Source organism: Anser anser (genome assembly GCF_964211835.1).
Source record: "Anser anser genome assembly, chromosome: 17".
Lineage (NCBI taxonomy): Eukaryota > Metazoa > Chordata > Aves > Anseriformes > Anatidae > Anser > Anser anser.
The window spans coordinates 12027586-12041870 of NC_139738.1; the positions used below are offsets into that span (position 1 = coordinate 12027586).

The window sequence follows — 14285 nt, forward strand, 5'->3', positions numbered from 1 at the left end:
GGGTGACGTCATCGCCGGCCGCGCAAGCCCCAGCCCGAGTCGGCGGGGCCCCGCCTCCCCGGCTCGCTGCGTGGTGACGTCAGCGGCGGCGTGCCCCTGTGCCTGAGCCGAGGAGACCCCGCAGCGAGCTGCCAACGCCCGGCGGAGACGCGGAGGTGAGCGGGGCGCCGGCACGGGCCGGGCCCCTCCGCCCCCCTCAGCCCCCGGCCGGGGGGCGCCGCGCCGCGAGGGGGGAAGGAGGAGGGCAGCGCTCGGGGCCGGCCGGGCGGGAGCCGCCCTCCCGGGGCCGCGCTGTGCGTGTGGGGCCTTCTCAGCCGGGGCTCTTCCTGTAGGGGTGCGCCGAGGGGGGGGGCCCTGCGGCGGCGCCCGGGGCGGCGGCGGCCGGGACGGTGGCGGCGCCCGCCCGCCGCTTCCTCCTCCTCCGCCCGTTCCGGCGGGGCCTCGGCGCTGGGGAGCGGCGGCAGGAAGTGCCGGGCCCAGCGGCCCTCTCGGGCCCGAGCGGGGCGGGGGGGGGGGGGCCCGGTGCCTCGGCACCCGGCGGGGAGCGGCGGCCGGGCTGCGGGGGGGCCCCGGGGGTCGATGCTGGCGGGGCTCCGGCCTCCCGCTTCTTCCGAGCGCTGCGCGGGGCCCCACTGCGGGCCCCTGGGTCGGAGGGGGGGGGGGGGCGCTCCGTGCCGCTGCCCTGCCCCGGGGCCTGCTCCCGGTGCGGTGCTGCCTGGTGTCGGCGAGCGCAGGAGACGGTGGCGGTGCTCCGAGGGCTGCCGCCGCCGCCACGCGTTTTTCCCTTTCGCTTTTGGAGCAGCGCTTGTAGTAAGGCGAAGGGGCCGTGGAGCTGCCTCGGTGAGGGGCGTGAAGGCGGTGGGAGCTGGCGGCAGCGGTGGGGTGCCCTCTGCAGCCAGGTGGCTGCGGGCAGAGCCTCTGGGGTTGTGAAAGCCGCCCTTAAGGAAGAGTTGCAAAATGGGGCTGTTCGCCCTGTCCATGCGGGTACTGCAAGCCCCAGAGCCGCTCTGCTGCCATCCTTTGACAAAGCGCCGTGAAGGCGAGGCCTTAACGAGGAGACCGGTGACGACCGCGTAGTCAAAAGTAGTTCAGTCTGACCATCTGCGGTCGTCTTTGTCTCCTGTTCGTCTGTCTATGTTTCTTCTCCCCTAGAAAAAGAGGTGCTAACTGTCCTTGTTCAAAGCGTTAAACAGAAATGCCCCAAATTTCCTTTCTTTAGAAGAGTATTTAAAGCCTGCGTCAAACTTGCGCTAAGTATTACTGATTGGAATAGTTCAGTAAAGCGCTTAAGAATTGTCTCTTCTGGTTAGCAAAAGGTTCAATTGCAAAAGCAACTCTAGATAGAAAGTCTTCATATTTGGATAACTATACGTGGAAAATCTGTTGTTCTTCTTTGCAAACTGCTCCTGGTTAGTGTAAGCATTATGGGGAAGGCAAATACATGCCTGAAACAGGTCACACGGATGACCATAAGGCTTGAATCAATATATTGTTAATTGTGAAATCATTCTTTGTTCAAAGTGTTTACTCCTTATGTGCCTCAGTAATTAGGAGGAAAAGCATTTTTAAGTCTTGGCAAGGAATAAAAACTACTGTAATGCAAGATAAAACTTGCTTGCAATTTGCTAACATGTTTCAGGCAGAAATTTTAATCATTAGATTTGCGTACTTTGAACTTAGTTATTCATGACCTGTACCTGATGCTTTTGATTCATTACATATGCTGGTTTGGGTTATTTGCTTACCTAAAACTGATGGCCAGTTTTGGAACGTTTGTTTTTGTTGTTAAATAGATGGGTTGTGAAATCCCTGGAGTATCTAAAATAAAACTGTAGGTCTTCTACTAAAAGATTACTTGTAAAGAGAAATGGAGCCATCTGAAACTTGTAGGGTTTTCCCTGGTGAGTGTGCCTCTATCTTTTTCTTACTTTCCCAGGAAACATGTAAAAGGCTGGTGCTGAGTGCAGTGTGAAGCTGGCTGCTAATCCTGATATAACAGCTCCTTCCAGTTAAAATGGAATTCTTGTACTGAAGTAAATTTCCAAGTCTTATGAGCATAGACAGCTGGGACATCTTAATTAAAATCTTTTCATCAGTTATCTGTTGCCCTACAGGCTTCAAAGCTAATACAACGTATTGGTATAGTAGGTTCCAGCTCTGCTTCAGGCTTCTGAGAACCTGTACGATGTACTGAACACACATCACTGCAGTTTCAGTAATCTGCTTTATACCACTGTGAGTGCTTGCAGCTTTCAGTCGTCTGTGGTCCTGCACCCTTCAGTCCTGCTAGTCCATCTGCCTGCCTTCAGGGGTTGGCCCAGCTTTCGCTTTGCCTTTAGGCTCAATCATACGAATTTCAGCCATCCCAGCTTCTACAGTGATACCCTGTAAAGAGGGGTTGTAGGGGGATGTAGTTATCCTCAGGCTTGAGGCTTGGTTTCTGAGGAAAGAACGCCTCTTTTTCTGGAAGATGAGGGCGCTGTCAAAGTAAATGGAAGTGAAATTGTTTTTTAGTACTCTATCTAGCAAGCAGCTCTCTTTATCCACTTAGTGTATTTTAGGCTTCTGCCATGGCTCCTGTCACCCCGTTATGCTAAATGCATATGAAAAACTATTTTTAGTATTTAATATACAACAAATAAAATGACATAATGACTAGATAAGCTTTTATACTGAAACTTTTAAAGGAACGTAAAGCAGCTATACTTCTGCATCCTATCGTCAGTTAATTAGCTGGCTTCCTTCAAAGCCATGTTTAAAATAGCTTATACCATACGTGCTAAGGGTATCCGTCAGAAGGGATAACCCCTAGAAGTGGTGGGTAAGACTTTTGCCAGGGTACTTCCTAGGGCCTAAACCTTCTTGAGTATCTGCGGACACCCTGTTGCAGCAGCTGCCTTGGGAAGTTCTTGCAACCCCTTCTGTACCTTTCTGATGGTACCTGGGTTACTGGCCAAAATCAGTGGCCAGAAAGCAAAAAAGTGACAGAATGTGCATTAAGGCGAGGTATTCCCAGGTTCTGCTGGTGGGTCCTTTAGATGGATGTTGGATGGAAGAATTGAGTTTGTTTACTTAGTCCTGGGTACGCAATAAACTTAAAATAATGAATGTGAGAAGCAGAGTTTCAACTGTGTTGTCATGTAATTGACCTTTGTGCTCTTCCTTTTGAGTTTCAGGTTATGATTTCTGCTTTAAAGAAGTTGTTAAAAGCTCCAAAATACCATTTAACCCGTTTCCTCATCAGTAAAGTGACTTTGTTTTTCATGAGGCGTCACTGACTCTTCTAAAAAAAAAAAAATGGCTTTATAAAGAGAAAATGAGCTAGATGTGCAAAAGCTTTTCAGAAGCATTGTTCTATTTTTAAGCTGTTGTGTTGCTAATTTACCCCCATTTCTTTTGAATGGTAAGGCATAATTCCCAGCATAAGTTATTCTGAACTCTGTTCTCGTCTCATGAAAAAAGACAAATGCTTTTTTGTGCATTTTCTGCGCGCACAGGGCCTTCCCTTGAGCCTTTCTCTTTGGAAGCAGTGTGCAGATACCACGTTCGTCTGTATTGAGTCTTCTGTGCCCGTGGTCAGATTGCAGGTTTCGAAGTGTAGACCAAACTGTGGCTGGGTGGAGGCTTTCACTGGGCTGAATCAGGGTCAGGGCCAAGCTCCAGCGGTGGTGGTGTGGGCCTGGTGGAGGCTCGGAGGCAGTCGGCCGTGGTTCCTCGTGGTGCGGCACTGGCTGCGGGTGCCACAACGGGCACCTCCTGTAATGGGCTGTCTTGAACCGCTCGGATCGTGGGCTGAAAGGTGCCGCGGCTTTGTCCAACGATGTGTTCCGTTTTGGAGGAAAACGACGGAACTGCTCTTGCAGTTTTTGGATGTAAGGGAGGAAGGCACCCACCACTTCGTGGTGTCGTGGAGCTTGTGTAGCTCTTTGCAGTAGACCTGCTGCAGCTGGTGAACGGCAAACACCAAGGGGAGAAGCCTGGCTGTGGCGGTGCTGGGCTTTGTCACGCCAGCGGGCATCCTCTGGCTGTGGTTCGCTCCCGTGCGTTCGGTCAGTCGGCTCAAGTTCAGTGACTTCACTGCTTGTGTTGTTCAGCCTAGGCTCTGAGTATCTGCAGAGGGGCTCTCGGGGATCCTCTTCTTCCATGCCCTGGAGCAGGAGGTGCTGTGTCTGCGTGTGCCAGCTGTTGAGGGCTGTCGTGCTGGGAGGCAGGGCTGGTGCCAGCCACACTGCTTCCTCCCGCGGCTGCCAGGTGCCAGGCACCCTCCGCTGCTCTGGCTTTGGCTGTTCTCTAGTTCTCCAGCTGCTTCGTTAGCTTTAATAGAAATGCCGAGGTGGGTTGATGAAAAGTCTCTTCTGGAATGCTGTTGAAGCTTCATCTCTTCAGGCCTTGGCAGTGTTGCTGATAGGCCTGAGCTGCCCCCCGGTGCGCTGCTTCCTCCAGACACCGGGCGGTTTGTGTGTGCGGAGCCCCAGCAGCTGCACCGCTCCCCGGACGTAACAGCAATGCTGATGTGCACGCAGGGTGCCTGCCACTGGGAACAAGTGGGCATCAAAATAGCAGCTCTGCCAATGTCAGCTCGTCCACTGGCAGGGAAACATCGAGGTGAGCGTGCATCGTGATCAGTCAGTAGTGCAGACAGCAGCACAGGGCTGCTCTGCATCATCTTTGTCACTTAGCGGCATGAACCCGAGGGCATTCAGCTAGGGCTGCTTCACGCAGAACGAGGATACCGCACAGGATTTTGTTACACGGTAGAGTAAAACAGCTTCCTGTGGGGAAGTTAGCGAAGAGTAAAATCTCGAGATGTCCTTGACAAAAATAAGAACTTAATGCAAGCATGTGTGCTTCTTGGTGCTTAATAAGGGCGGGGTTTTCCCAGCGCTGCCGGCTGGTTTTGGCGGTGCAGCCATCTCGCGCTCTTGCCTTTTCCTGTTGAGTTGATGTTAAGGGGAAGGTTACTGTTGTCAACTTAGCATCTGCTCTAAGCCGCTCGGAGGTACGAAGCGGGACGAACTGGCAGTGAAGCACGTGAGCTGATGTCAGCCCTGCAGCACGGGATCACTGCGACTGCTGTGGCAGCACAGGGCCCATGGAGTCACGGTCACTGTTTGACCGGGCTTCACGGGTAGCTCTTCTGTGGAACATCAGACTGAAATGCAATGGTGTGGCTATCAACTGCCTTTTTTTTTTAATTGTGGAACTTGAAAGACGGTATAATGCTGCTAGTAGTTCAGGTTCGGGTTTTTAAAATTCCCCCAGCCAGCTGCCTTTAATTCCTGTCCTGTGCACATCTCTGCTCGTCTGGTTTGTTGTGAGGAGCCTTTGAGAAGTAGCTCACAGTAGCTGTCACTCAGTGCTTAACCAGGAAAGTTGCGTTAAGTGTATAAAAGCAGCTCATCTCGGGCACTTGTCTTTTAAGAACACCTTGGACTTCTCCTTTGGTAACTCATAGTAACTTGTCCAGAAAAAAAAGTTGCTTGAAAACCACATAGATGCCGGGATAGTCAAGTTTTGTCAAGTGGCAGGCTTTGACTATGTGCCTGGGAACTTGGCGCGCCCCTATGTTGAGCTGGTGCCCCTGTACTGAGGGCAGCCTTTGTGGTCCCGAGACCAACATCAGACTGCGGTGTGTCACGGAGCCCGTCCTGCCCTCGTGGTGGCAGGGACCGTGGGTCCCTGCTGCTGTCAGTTTTTTCTGCTGCACACCGAGACCGGGGCTGTGGGTGATGGCAAAGGCTGGGTCTTCACCAGAAGTCTTGTGGTTGTCTCGAGAGCACCTTGTAGCACCAACTTTTTGGCTGTATGTCTCAGGATTAGATAACTTGTCTATAAACCGAACGGCAGCACCTCTTTGGAGATGTCCCTATGTTGCAGAGTGTACATTTTGAGGTAGGATTTAAAGGAACGTCTGAATTTTTATTGGCAGGTCAAAAAATCCTCAAAAAGAAGGATCTTTTTTCAGGACCCTTAATTGATTTGGTACCAGATTGTTTAAGCAAGTCTCCTGCTCTTTGCAGATTTTGCCTTAGACTTCATCCTTTGCTTTGCTCTGAGGGAGTGCTGCTGCCGTGCTGTTTGTAGCTTGACAACGTTTTTTTTTTTGGCTCTCTTTAAGAAATTGAACCCCCAGGCCGTCAGCCTGACTTGAGCCTGTGTGCGTGCAGCAGTCGGTGCTACAGACGAGTGGGCAGGTACTGTCGGGCACCGAGTGGTTTATGTGTTCTACATTTTATGTTGCACATCTGCTGCTTCTGTGCTGGCATACTTGTGGGGTGAGGTCTCCTCCACGAAGAAGACGACTCCTAGCAAGCTGAAAGGTGGGCCTGAGAAGTGTTGGGTAACTTCTGGAAACGGCTGTTGTATGCTTGCAGAGGGAAGTACTGCCCGTGGTAACACTGCTCCTCAAACCAGATTTGACTTCGGTTTCTGTTTGCTGTTCTTCCTGGAGTCCATCTCAGAGAGCTGCTTCTGTTGGTGTTTTGTGCCATGTGTGGCAACGGAGGGGTCACCAAGAGGTCCAGCCTCGTGCTGACAGCTGAACTTGTGTGCTTTGGGGTCTTAGGAGAGCTGGTTGTGTGCAGGGATCTCGGAGCCGCGGCGTCTGCCGCTCTGCTGGCTTTGCAGTGCAGGCATGCAACTTTCTCCGTATGATATTGGTAGGTGTCTCTGGTGGGGCACACCTGGCTGCTTGGGTGCTACTAACTGATGATAGCACTGCGGTGCACACGGTGTGGGAGACTTCTCAGTTTGAAAAGCAAAAGTGGTGCTCTCTGGTGGGGGCCGAGGAGGTGGTGCAGGGGAGGAGCAGCGCTTTGGGGTGCGGTGCCTTGAAATGGGTGGGATTTTGTCCGAGAACGTGCTCCTGGATCAGTCACATGCTTTATTTAGAAATGTTTCTTTTATAAGATATGAAATGAAAGGTAGTGTGGAAGGATGAAAGTGTTTAACAGATCGGCGTGGATAAAATCCTCTGGATAGCGTTGTTCTGACTGCTTTGACCCCAGAGGAGTTAGATGAATGCCCTGTTTACTGTAAAGCCATTGTTTGGAAAAAAGTCTTCGTGGTCTTTTCAGTCTCCAGAAATGGCTGTGCTTGTTTTGTTGCAGTGCGGAGCAGGCTCTGAAGCTGTGACAGGCTGCTCAAGCTTCGGCTTGCGCGTTAATGTTGTGCGTGCTGAAGAGCGTTGTGAAATGGTTCTCGATCGCCAGCTTGCAGCGAGCGGGGCTCAGCCACCGTGTGCTGAAATGGCAGCAGCCGCAGCACTGCGTGAAGGGGAAGTCACGGTGCTGCCGTGGCTCGGCAGGAAGCTAGTACAGGATGTGTGGACAGATTTGACAGCTTGGTTTCCTTTGGCTAGAGGAAGGTACACATTTTTAACATGAAAACAGAAATTAGTAGCTCAAAAATGAACAGAATCTTAAGCTTGAAGCGGTTGAGCTGCTCGTGTGGCAGGAGTGATGGTGGGATTGCGGAGGTTTGTGCTCCGTGCTGTAGTAGAGAGCACTCAGGTATGAAGATGGACACCATTTCACTAACCCTTCAGTTAGTACTTCATATTGCTACTGGAATATATCGTAACTACCGTGAAGTACGTGCTGTTTTTCAAACCTAAGCAGCTCCTGTAGCAACGCCGCGCTTTGTGTGTTTGCCTTTGTGATGGGAAGATGGCTTGCGTGAGGGGGGCTGCGGCTCTTCGGGCAAGCGTTTCTCCCAGTTGCGCTGGGAAGCGGTAGCCCGCCGTGGGCTGCTTCAGGTTTTTGTGGTCTGGCGACGTCGTCTGGAGTGTGTTCAGGCCTGTGCTGGGAAGGGGTGCAATTCCAAGCTTTCCTTGGTGCAGATGTGTGGTGTGACGCCTCTTAGTGCAATACTGCGTGGGGCACTTCGGTTAAGTGTCCGGCCGAACGCTTGGATTTGTCGGTTGCAACTTTCGAGGATTAATCCTAAAGGTAGAAATCCTGAAGGTGAGAAGCATAACCAAGCTTTAAAGCAAAATTCTGAAAAATGGACCTGCTGGTCCTGGAATAGGAGGACCATGGGATGAATTTGTAGGCTACCAGGCACTGTAACCCACAGGTTCCAGAAAGCTAGATCCTGTTTTTCTGGGGTGCTTCTGAGTTCTGTGAAATCACACGCTGAACAGGTGAAAATTTAACAAATGTTAGAAGTATGATCAGTTAACATTTTTTACTGAAGCACTGTTTTCTTTTTTTTTCATGATTATAATACAAAGAGGTTTGGAAAATTAAATGAATTTAGGTTTAAAAAAAGCCTTGTTGAGCAGAACTAAGTTAAATTGCGTTACATTCAGCCTTCATCAGCCTTCTTCTCTGGGCTTGACCGAAAGGCTCACAGCTACATGGCTCAGTCTACTTCCTGCACTCACACTGGGTGCTTTCCAGTCTATCTCAAGTCTCTCAGACATTTAAAAGAAACAAAATTGAGTGCTTTCTGGTCCTCCTGGGTGTCCTCTAAGTAGACTTGCTTCTGTTAGGCGCTTTGTGGGGAGGAGACAAAAACTTGAAACTCTTTCTCCCTTCCCCAGCATTCGCTTTGGGGATGAATTAGCCTCCAGTTGTATCTCGTATTGGACTATTCATGTCACAACTTGATATATGTGTCTCTAAATGTTTTTTTTTTCCCCCTATGGAGGAATAGGTGCTCAGATAGTACATGTAAGCTCCCTAACAATTTGTTTTCAGCTGTGTTTTGTGGACCTGCTAGAAGTGGAGAACATCAGGTAGCTCATCCAGGAAATATGGAAAGCCTTCTAATCCAAGTAAAATAACTTATTCAACAACTCTGCTTTCCCACCAGTAAAACTTCGGAGGCCTATGCTTAACAGTCTAAATCTGCTTAAAACTTAGGTCGCCTTATTTCAGTGTTTAGAGGTGAACTTATGTATCTGTTTATCAAAATGTGGGGAGGATCCCTTTACGTAGCGGATGTGCTCGAATGCAGTTTGGCCCTTTAACGCAGCAATCCTAAAGAGCAGAATGGCTTTCACTTGGACGTGGGGTGAATTAAATCTCTGTGGAGGAGCAGCAGTCAGCCCGCTAGAATTTCAGTGTTTCGTGGTCAATCTTTTTTTTTCTTTTCTTCCTTTAAGAAAACCCACCCTGACTTCTCCGGACCCCTGCTGTGCAGTTCAGGTCCTGCTTTGTGCTGCAGCGTTTGCAGCCTGGTCTGACCTGCTGGCAGGAGGTGCGTGGTGAGGGCGAGCAGCGCTTCTGTATGAGATCCTCTGGGACTGCTGGTGGTGCCCTGTGGTGCACGGGCTATGTTGATGCACGAGCCTGACCTGACGGCTTCAGGCATATTGCTGCCAGCATGCATGGTGCATGCCCAGCTTGTCTTTTCGGTCACAGGGGAAGGAAGGGTCTGAGCTGAGCCCCGGTAAGAGCAGAGCATCGTCTCACCTGGAGCCGCTGTGGGGACCTGGCTGTGGCCAAGGGCAGACAAATGCGGGGTTTGCGGTGCAGTTGTGATCTGATGCGCCTTGTAATGCTGGTGTCGCTTCATTACTGCTTGGCTGAGGTCCTCTGGAGCAATGAGGCTTAGTGAATAACATCAGTTACACCCTTTTTTATGAAGGCATACGTGAGCTTTTCCTGTACGAGTGCACACGCAGCACTTTGTAGTTAATTGGGTTGGGATGTTGCAATGCACAGGATGTGCTTCAGAGTGCTGGGTTCTTCCGTTAGGTAGCGTGCTGTGGGCTTATGGAAAGGCTACCTTGGAGATGTACCTGCAGATTACAGGGGGAGTAGAAGAGGAGGAGGATTGGGAAGGAGGGAGGAGGGCAGGACAGAGGGGTGGGTGTCTGCCAGAGGGGTGGCAAGTGAGCTGGGCTCCCTCCGAAGGGGTGGCAGCAGCTGGCAGTGTAACCCGGAGGTGGGTGCGCTCCTCTGCTTGTCCCAGTGCCTGGGATGAGCGAGGCCAGCTGGAGCAGAGATTTCTTGAATTTGGGTGAGCAGCGTAATGGATTCCACTTGGAACTGAAAAAGCAAGCAAGAAATGGCTGGAAAACCCCATTTGGGGTGTTTCTTTGTACTTGATCTACTAGTGCTGAAAAGAACTCAAAGGTTGCTACCTGGGCCGTGCAGTGGCACCGCTGAATGGTTGTCTTCGGGCAGCTTTTGAGATTGTTCATTTGAAGATAGCTGGCTCTGTCTGAATCTTGGAGCATCCCTGCAGCATGTGAAGAAAAGCTGCTGATGCTGTTTGTCCTGAGTCCTTAGCAATTACCTTCCCATGGAAGCTGTGCTGTATCCAGTTGTATTGCTTACTGTGACCAGAGCGCTCAAAATCTGGAACTGTGTCTTTCTTTCTCCTAGATCATCCAGAAAAGGGAGATCCCCAGGAAGGTCCCGGTGGCATGGTTCTGTAGGGATCAGCTCGATTTTTTTTTTTTATGCAGTTACCCAGAAATGAGAGCCACGGTGACATCCTTGCTAGCCTAAAGCATTGCCACCATTTTGGGGGGCAACTTGTAGTGGGTATCTTGTCCTGTCCTCTCCCCATGCACCCTAGCTGAGGATAATTCAGTTAGCAAATCTTTGCTGCTGTAGATTCCGGAATACGGAAATGTTTGAAACTTGGTGGCAACTTTGACACTTAGGCTTGCTGGAGTCAGGATTTCATACCTGTATGTGGAAAAGAAATGACTGAAGGCCTTGTATTTTTCTAATTAAAATGACATTGTAATGAAGGGCGGCTGTGTCTGGCACTGGAGGAAGCAAGCTAAGGTTTAGAAGTATTGATAGGCCAATATTGATTGAGGTGGCAAGGTAAATATTGATTTAGTTCCAATACTAAATCCTGTAGTGGGGCGGCACTGCAGCAGCTGGCTGCTTCCAGATCTTGTGTCTGGGGAGTAATGAGATTGTTTGGGGTCTGGTGCTGCCGAGTTCCTCAGCTTGGTCGCCACTTCCAAGCGGGGATCAAAGTACTTGCGAAGTAGCAACTGTAACCCAGGGATTTTAGAACTGTACTTAAACCTTCAAAAAAAAAAAAGGGGGGGGGTGGGGGGGAGGATTAATCCTGTCATGTTTACTTCTGTCTATACCTGCTTATTTTTACACCATAAATTAGTTTCAAAACTCATACTGCTGTATTTTCTTGGGAGATGTGTTTTACTTAGCAGCTATTGAGACCCAAGCTCACACTTCTACCTTTCAGTGCATCTAAGGCTGGAGATTTTTATGCGTTAGAAACGCTCTGGGAAGGCAAAGATTGTTTTTCCTCCCAGCTCTAGGTAACTAAGCAAAAACCACCCTGTGTCCAGGAGTGATGTAATTTACCTGGTTCTTCTGCCCAGCATGAAAAGTGACTGTGCCAAATAGAATCTTGGCAGGTATTTGGCAGTTGTATGCAGTGGGGAGGCTGGCTATATGGAGGAATTTGCGTATATGGAAATCCTCTGGGGTGTGTGTGTGGTGGAGAGACTGTATCACTCCACCATCTAGGAATGTCTTGTGTTCAGATCCCATGTGGCCTGTTAGGGGGCTTGGGCTCCGGCTGAAGCTTACTAGTGACAACCTGCTATCCAGTGAGAATGAAAACCTCTAAATACTTCTCTTGTTTTCTTTCAGGTTCACATTGGAGTTGATACTATAGCAGACGTCAGCTATGCAGACGATTAAGTGTGTAGTCGTGGGCGATGGCGCTGTTGGTAAAACCTGTCTCTTAATTTCCTACACAACAAATAAATTCCCATCGGAATATGTACCAACGGTGAGTGCTGAGAACGGCTCCAGTTGTCCTTTGGGCCTGATGGGGTTGGGCAGCATGAGTTTCCTTCCTAACTAACCATCATGGCATGAACGCCTTAACGCTTGTTCTTACAGCATGTTGGAGACTAACACATCATGGAAAAGTAACGATCAGCTTGGTACGCCGCTGCTACTGAGCTTTGCTGTTACCTGGTAGTGCTGGGATTCTTCTTGTGCATGTAGTCTGTATGCTGTTTGACTGCTTTGTAGAATCTGGGTTCTGTTTGGTGGCCATCAGCTGGGTTCTGTGAATAAGATCACTTGCAGTTGCTGGAACTGGTAAGTGGAGAGTGAGCAGCAGGAACTGCTGTCCAGCTTGCTGAGCTCAGTTGTAGCTGCACCTTCACCTTTAGGCCTTCACTTCTAGGGAAACTAGTGCTTCATGCTGCTAGAACAGCCAGTGACCACAGTTACTGTTTCTGATGCTGATTTTTTTGCTTTGCAACTCCAAGAGGTCCATAGGTCTTGCGGTGAACTGTGGAGCATGTCTAGTTATTTCTGTCGTGTTTGGCTGAAGTCATGTTTGCATCTAGACGGCACAATCTCTTTCCGGTTGTACATCCGGATACTTAACTTTGTGTAGTCCTTTGCTATTTCTGTCTCCATGAAACACTCTTCAGTAACCTCTGAGTATTACAAGGTCAGATTTCTGAGATACTGAATCCTTTGGCTTATCTAAAAATCAAGTTTAGAGCAGTTTGGCTGAGGCACATGTGTTATTTTTCTAGTAGGGAAGTGTCGCTGCTGTTAATATTGGATATGCAAGATTGGTGTGCTGACAGTGAGATAGTTCAGTTTGGTTTTGGGGTCAATGATCTTTTCTGCTATTGTAAAGCAACTTAAAAGAGCAGATAACTCCTCTTGAGTTACTGGGTAGCTCCTTCCTGATGCCTCTTTCAAAATAGCAGCTAGTTTAAAAAAAAATCCTGCCTTTGTGGAAGAGAAGTTGCAGTGAGCTTCCATGCCTCTTTTTTTAACTGTTGTCTTTCTATACTCCCTAAAGATCTTCAGCTCGCTAAATTTGAGGTTTCCTAGGAATCGGATGGACTTCCATGGGTTTGATATTTCTTTTGTTTTAGTTATAGATCTGGAGCTGAAGAGGAAGCTGATAAAAGTACCCTCAAACCTGAGCGTATTCAGCTTGGATGCAGTGACCAACCTGAGGGTTGTGTTGTGGGCACGGAGACCTAAGTTCAGCTTGTCATGGAGATCCTCTTGTTATGAGCTAGTGGGGGCACTTCACCATTCTCAAGCTTTTCAGAGTGGTACTGAGTATCTTGCTGTGGTCCTTCTAGGACAGGCATGTTGCATACCGAGCCTATGGAATTCTGCTTGCCCTATTTAAGCTAGTCTTTATGGTCATAGCAAAATGAAAGTGATCAGTGAGGTTGGGCAGGCAGCCAGCAGCTTCTATACTTATCCCTAGTGAAATTACCCTTAATTACGTTGAAAAGTTTTAATCTTAAACTCAAGAGGCTTCAAAATATACTCTTTGAATTTGCTGTCCTGCAGATGGTAGCACTGTCTATAAATCCCTGGTAAGAAACGATGTGGAAAAGCTACTCCAAGAAATTAAGTTACTTGCCAGAGAAGTGTTTTCAAGGTGTGCCGAGGCTTAATTCTGGTGCCTTTTAAAACTGTCTAATGCTTCTGAAATAGTATTTACCTCTGAACCTCATGGCTCAAGAAACACGTTGTTCTGGGAATATCACAGGTTTATTTCTAACCCTGCTTATTTCAAACTCTGGAAACTGGTAAGTAACCTCTGATATTCAGGCTAATGCTTCTAGTAATAAACAGGAAAAGAAATGTAACGGCATTGTTCCCAAATGAAAGCAAGCGGAGAGTCAGCAAACCTGAATGTCCGTGAAATGTTTGTGGCTGAAGAAGGAGACAATGTAAGAAGGTCCCTAGAATAAAGTCAGACTGCGCAACAGAAATGGTTAAGCAGGAAAACCTGGAGATAAAGTTCTGCTCTGGAGCATGGTAAATACGGGTGGCAGCTCAAGGCCAGTGAGCCAGCCAGCACTGGGAGTCCTGCTGTAGCTACGCTGCTGATCTAACAGCAGATCCTGCTGCATGCTACTGTGAGGTGTCTGAGAGAGGAAGATGGCAGGCACCCTTCGTCGAGTGCGTCCCGTGGTACGTGGAGTGCTGCAGTGAAGAAATCAGCCTGCTTTTGGCTGAGTCCTTCCGTGTATGCAATACTGAAGGTGCTGAGATAAAGCACATGTGGTCGTTGCACTTAGCAGTACTTGTGAACAAGAATAGGAGCAAAACGCTGATGTTTGCAGCAGTTCAGACTGCTAGATAAGTTTTACTTGTTTTGCGGTTCTTTCTCTTTCTTGAGGGTGTTTCCTGGTGGGAGATGAATTTCATGCTGGTACTGAGTTAGTCCATGCATGGTTTTCATTCCCATTTTCAGAAAAGGTAGCAAGGAACTTGTCTGGGGAATGGTAGGGCAGGTGTGAGCCCTGTACCACGAAAGCTCAGGCTTCCTGCTGTAAAGGG

At 49.3% G+C, this 14285-nt stretch overlaps 1 protein-coding gene across 3 annotated transcripts in view; it reads left to right on the forward strand.

Annotated features, from left to right (window-relative positions):
• LOC310883018 (cell division control protein 42 homolog) overlaps nt 1-14285 on the forward strand; it is a 26224-nt gene continuing 11939 nt past the window's right edge. For 2 of the 3 annotated variants that reach the window (XM_083802639.1, XM_083802640.1), the window contains exons 1-2: nt 1-155; nt 11595-11736. In XM_083802639.1, the coding sequence (XP_083658765.1) occupies nt 11632-11736 (105 nt within the window). In that variant the 5' untranslated portion in view covers nt 1-155; nt 11595-11631. The remainder of the gene's footprint in view (nt 156-11594; nt 11737-14285) is intronic. The other variant, XM_083802638.1, reaches the window with a different exon arrangement.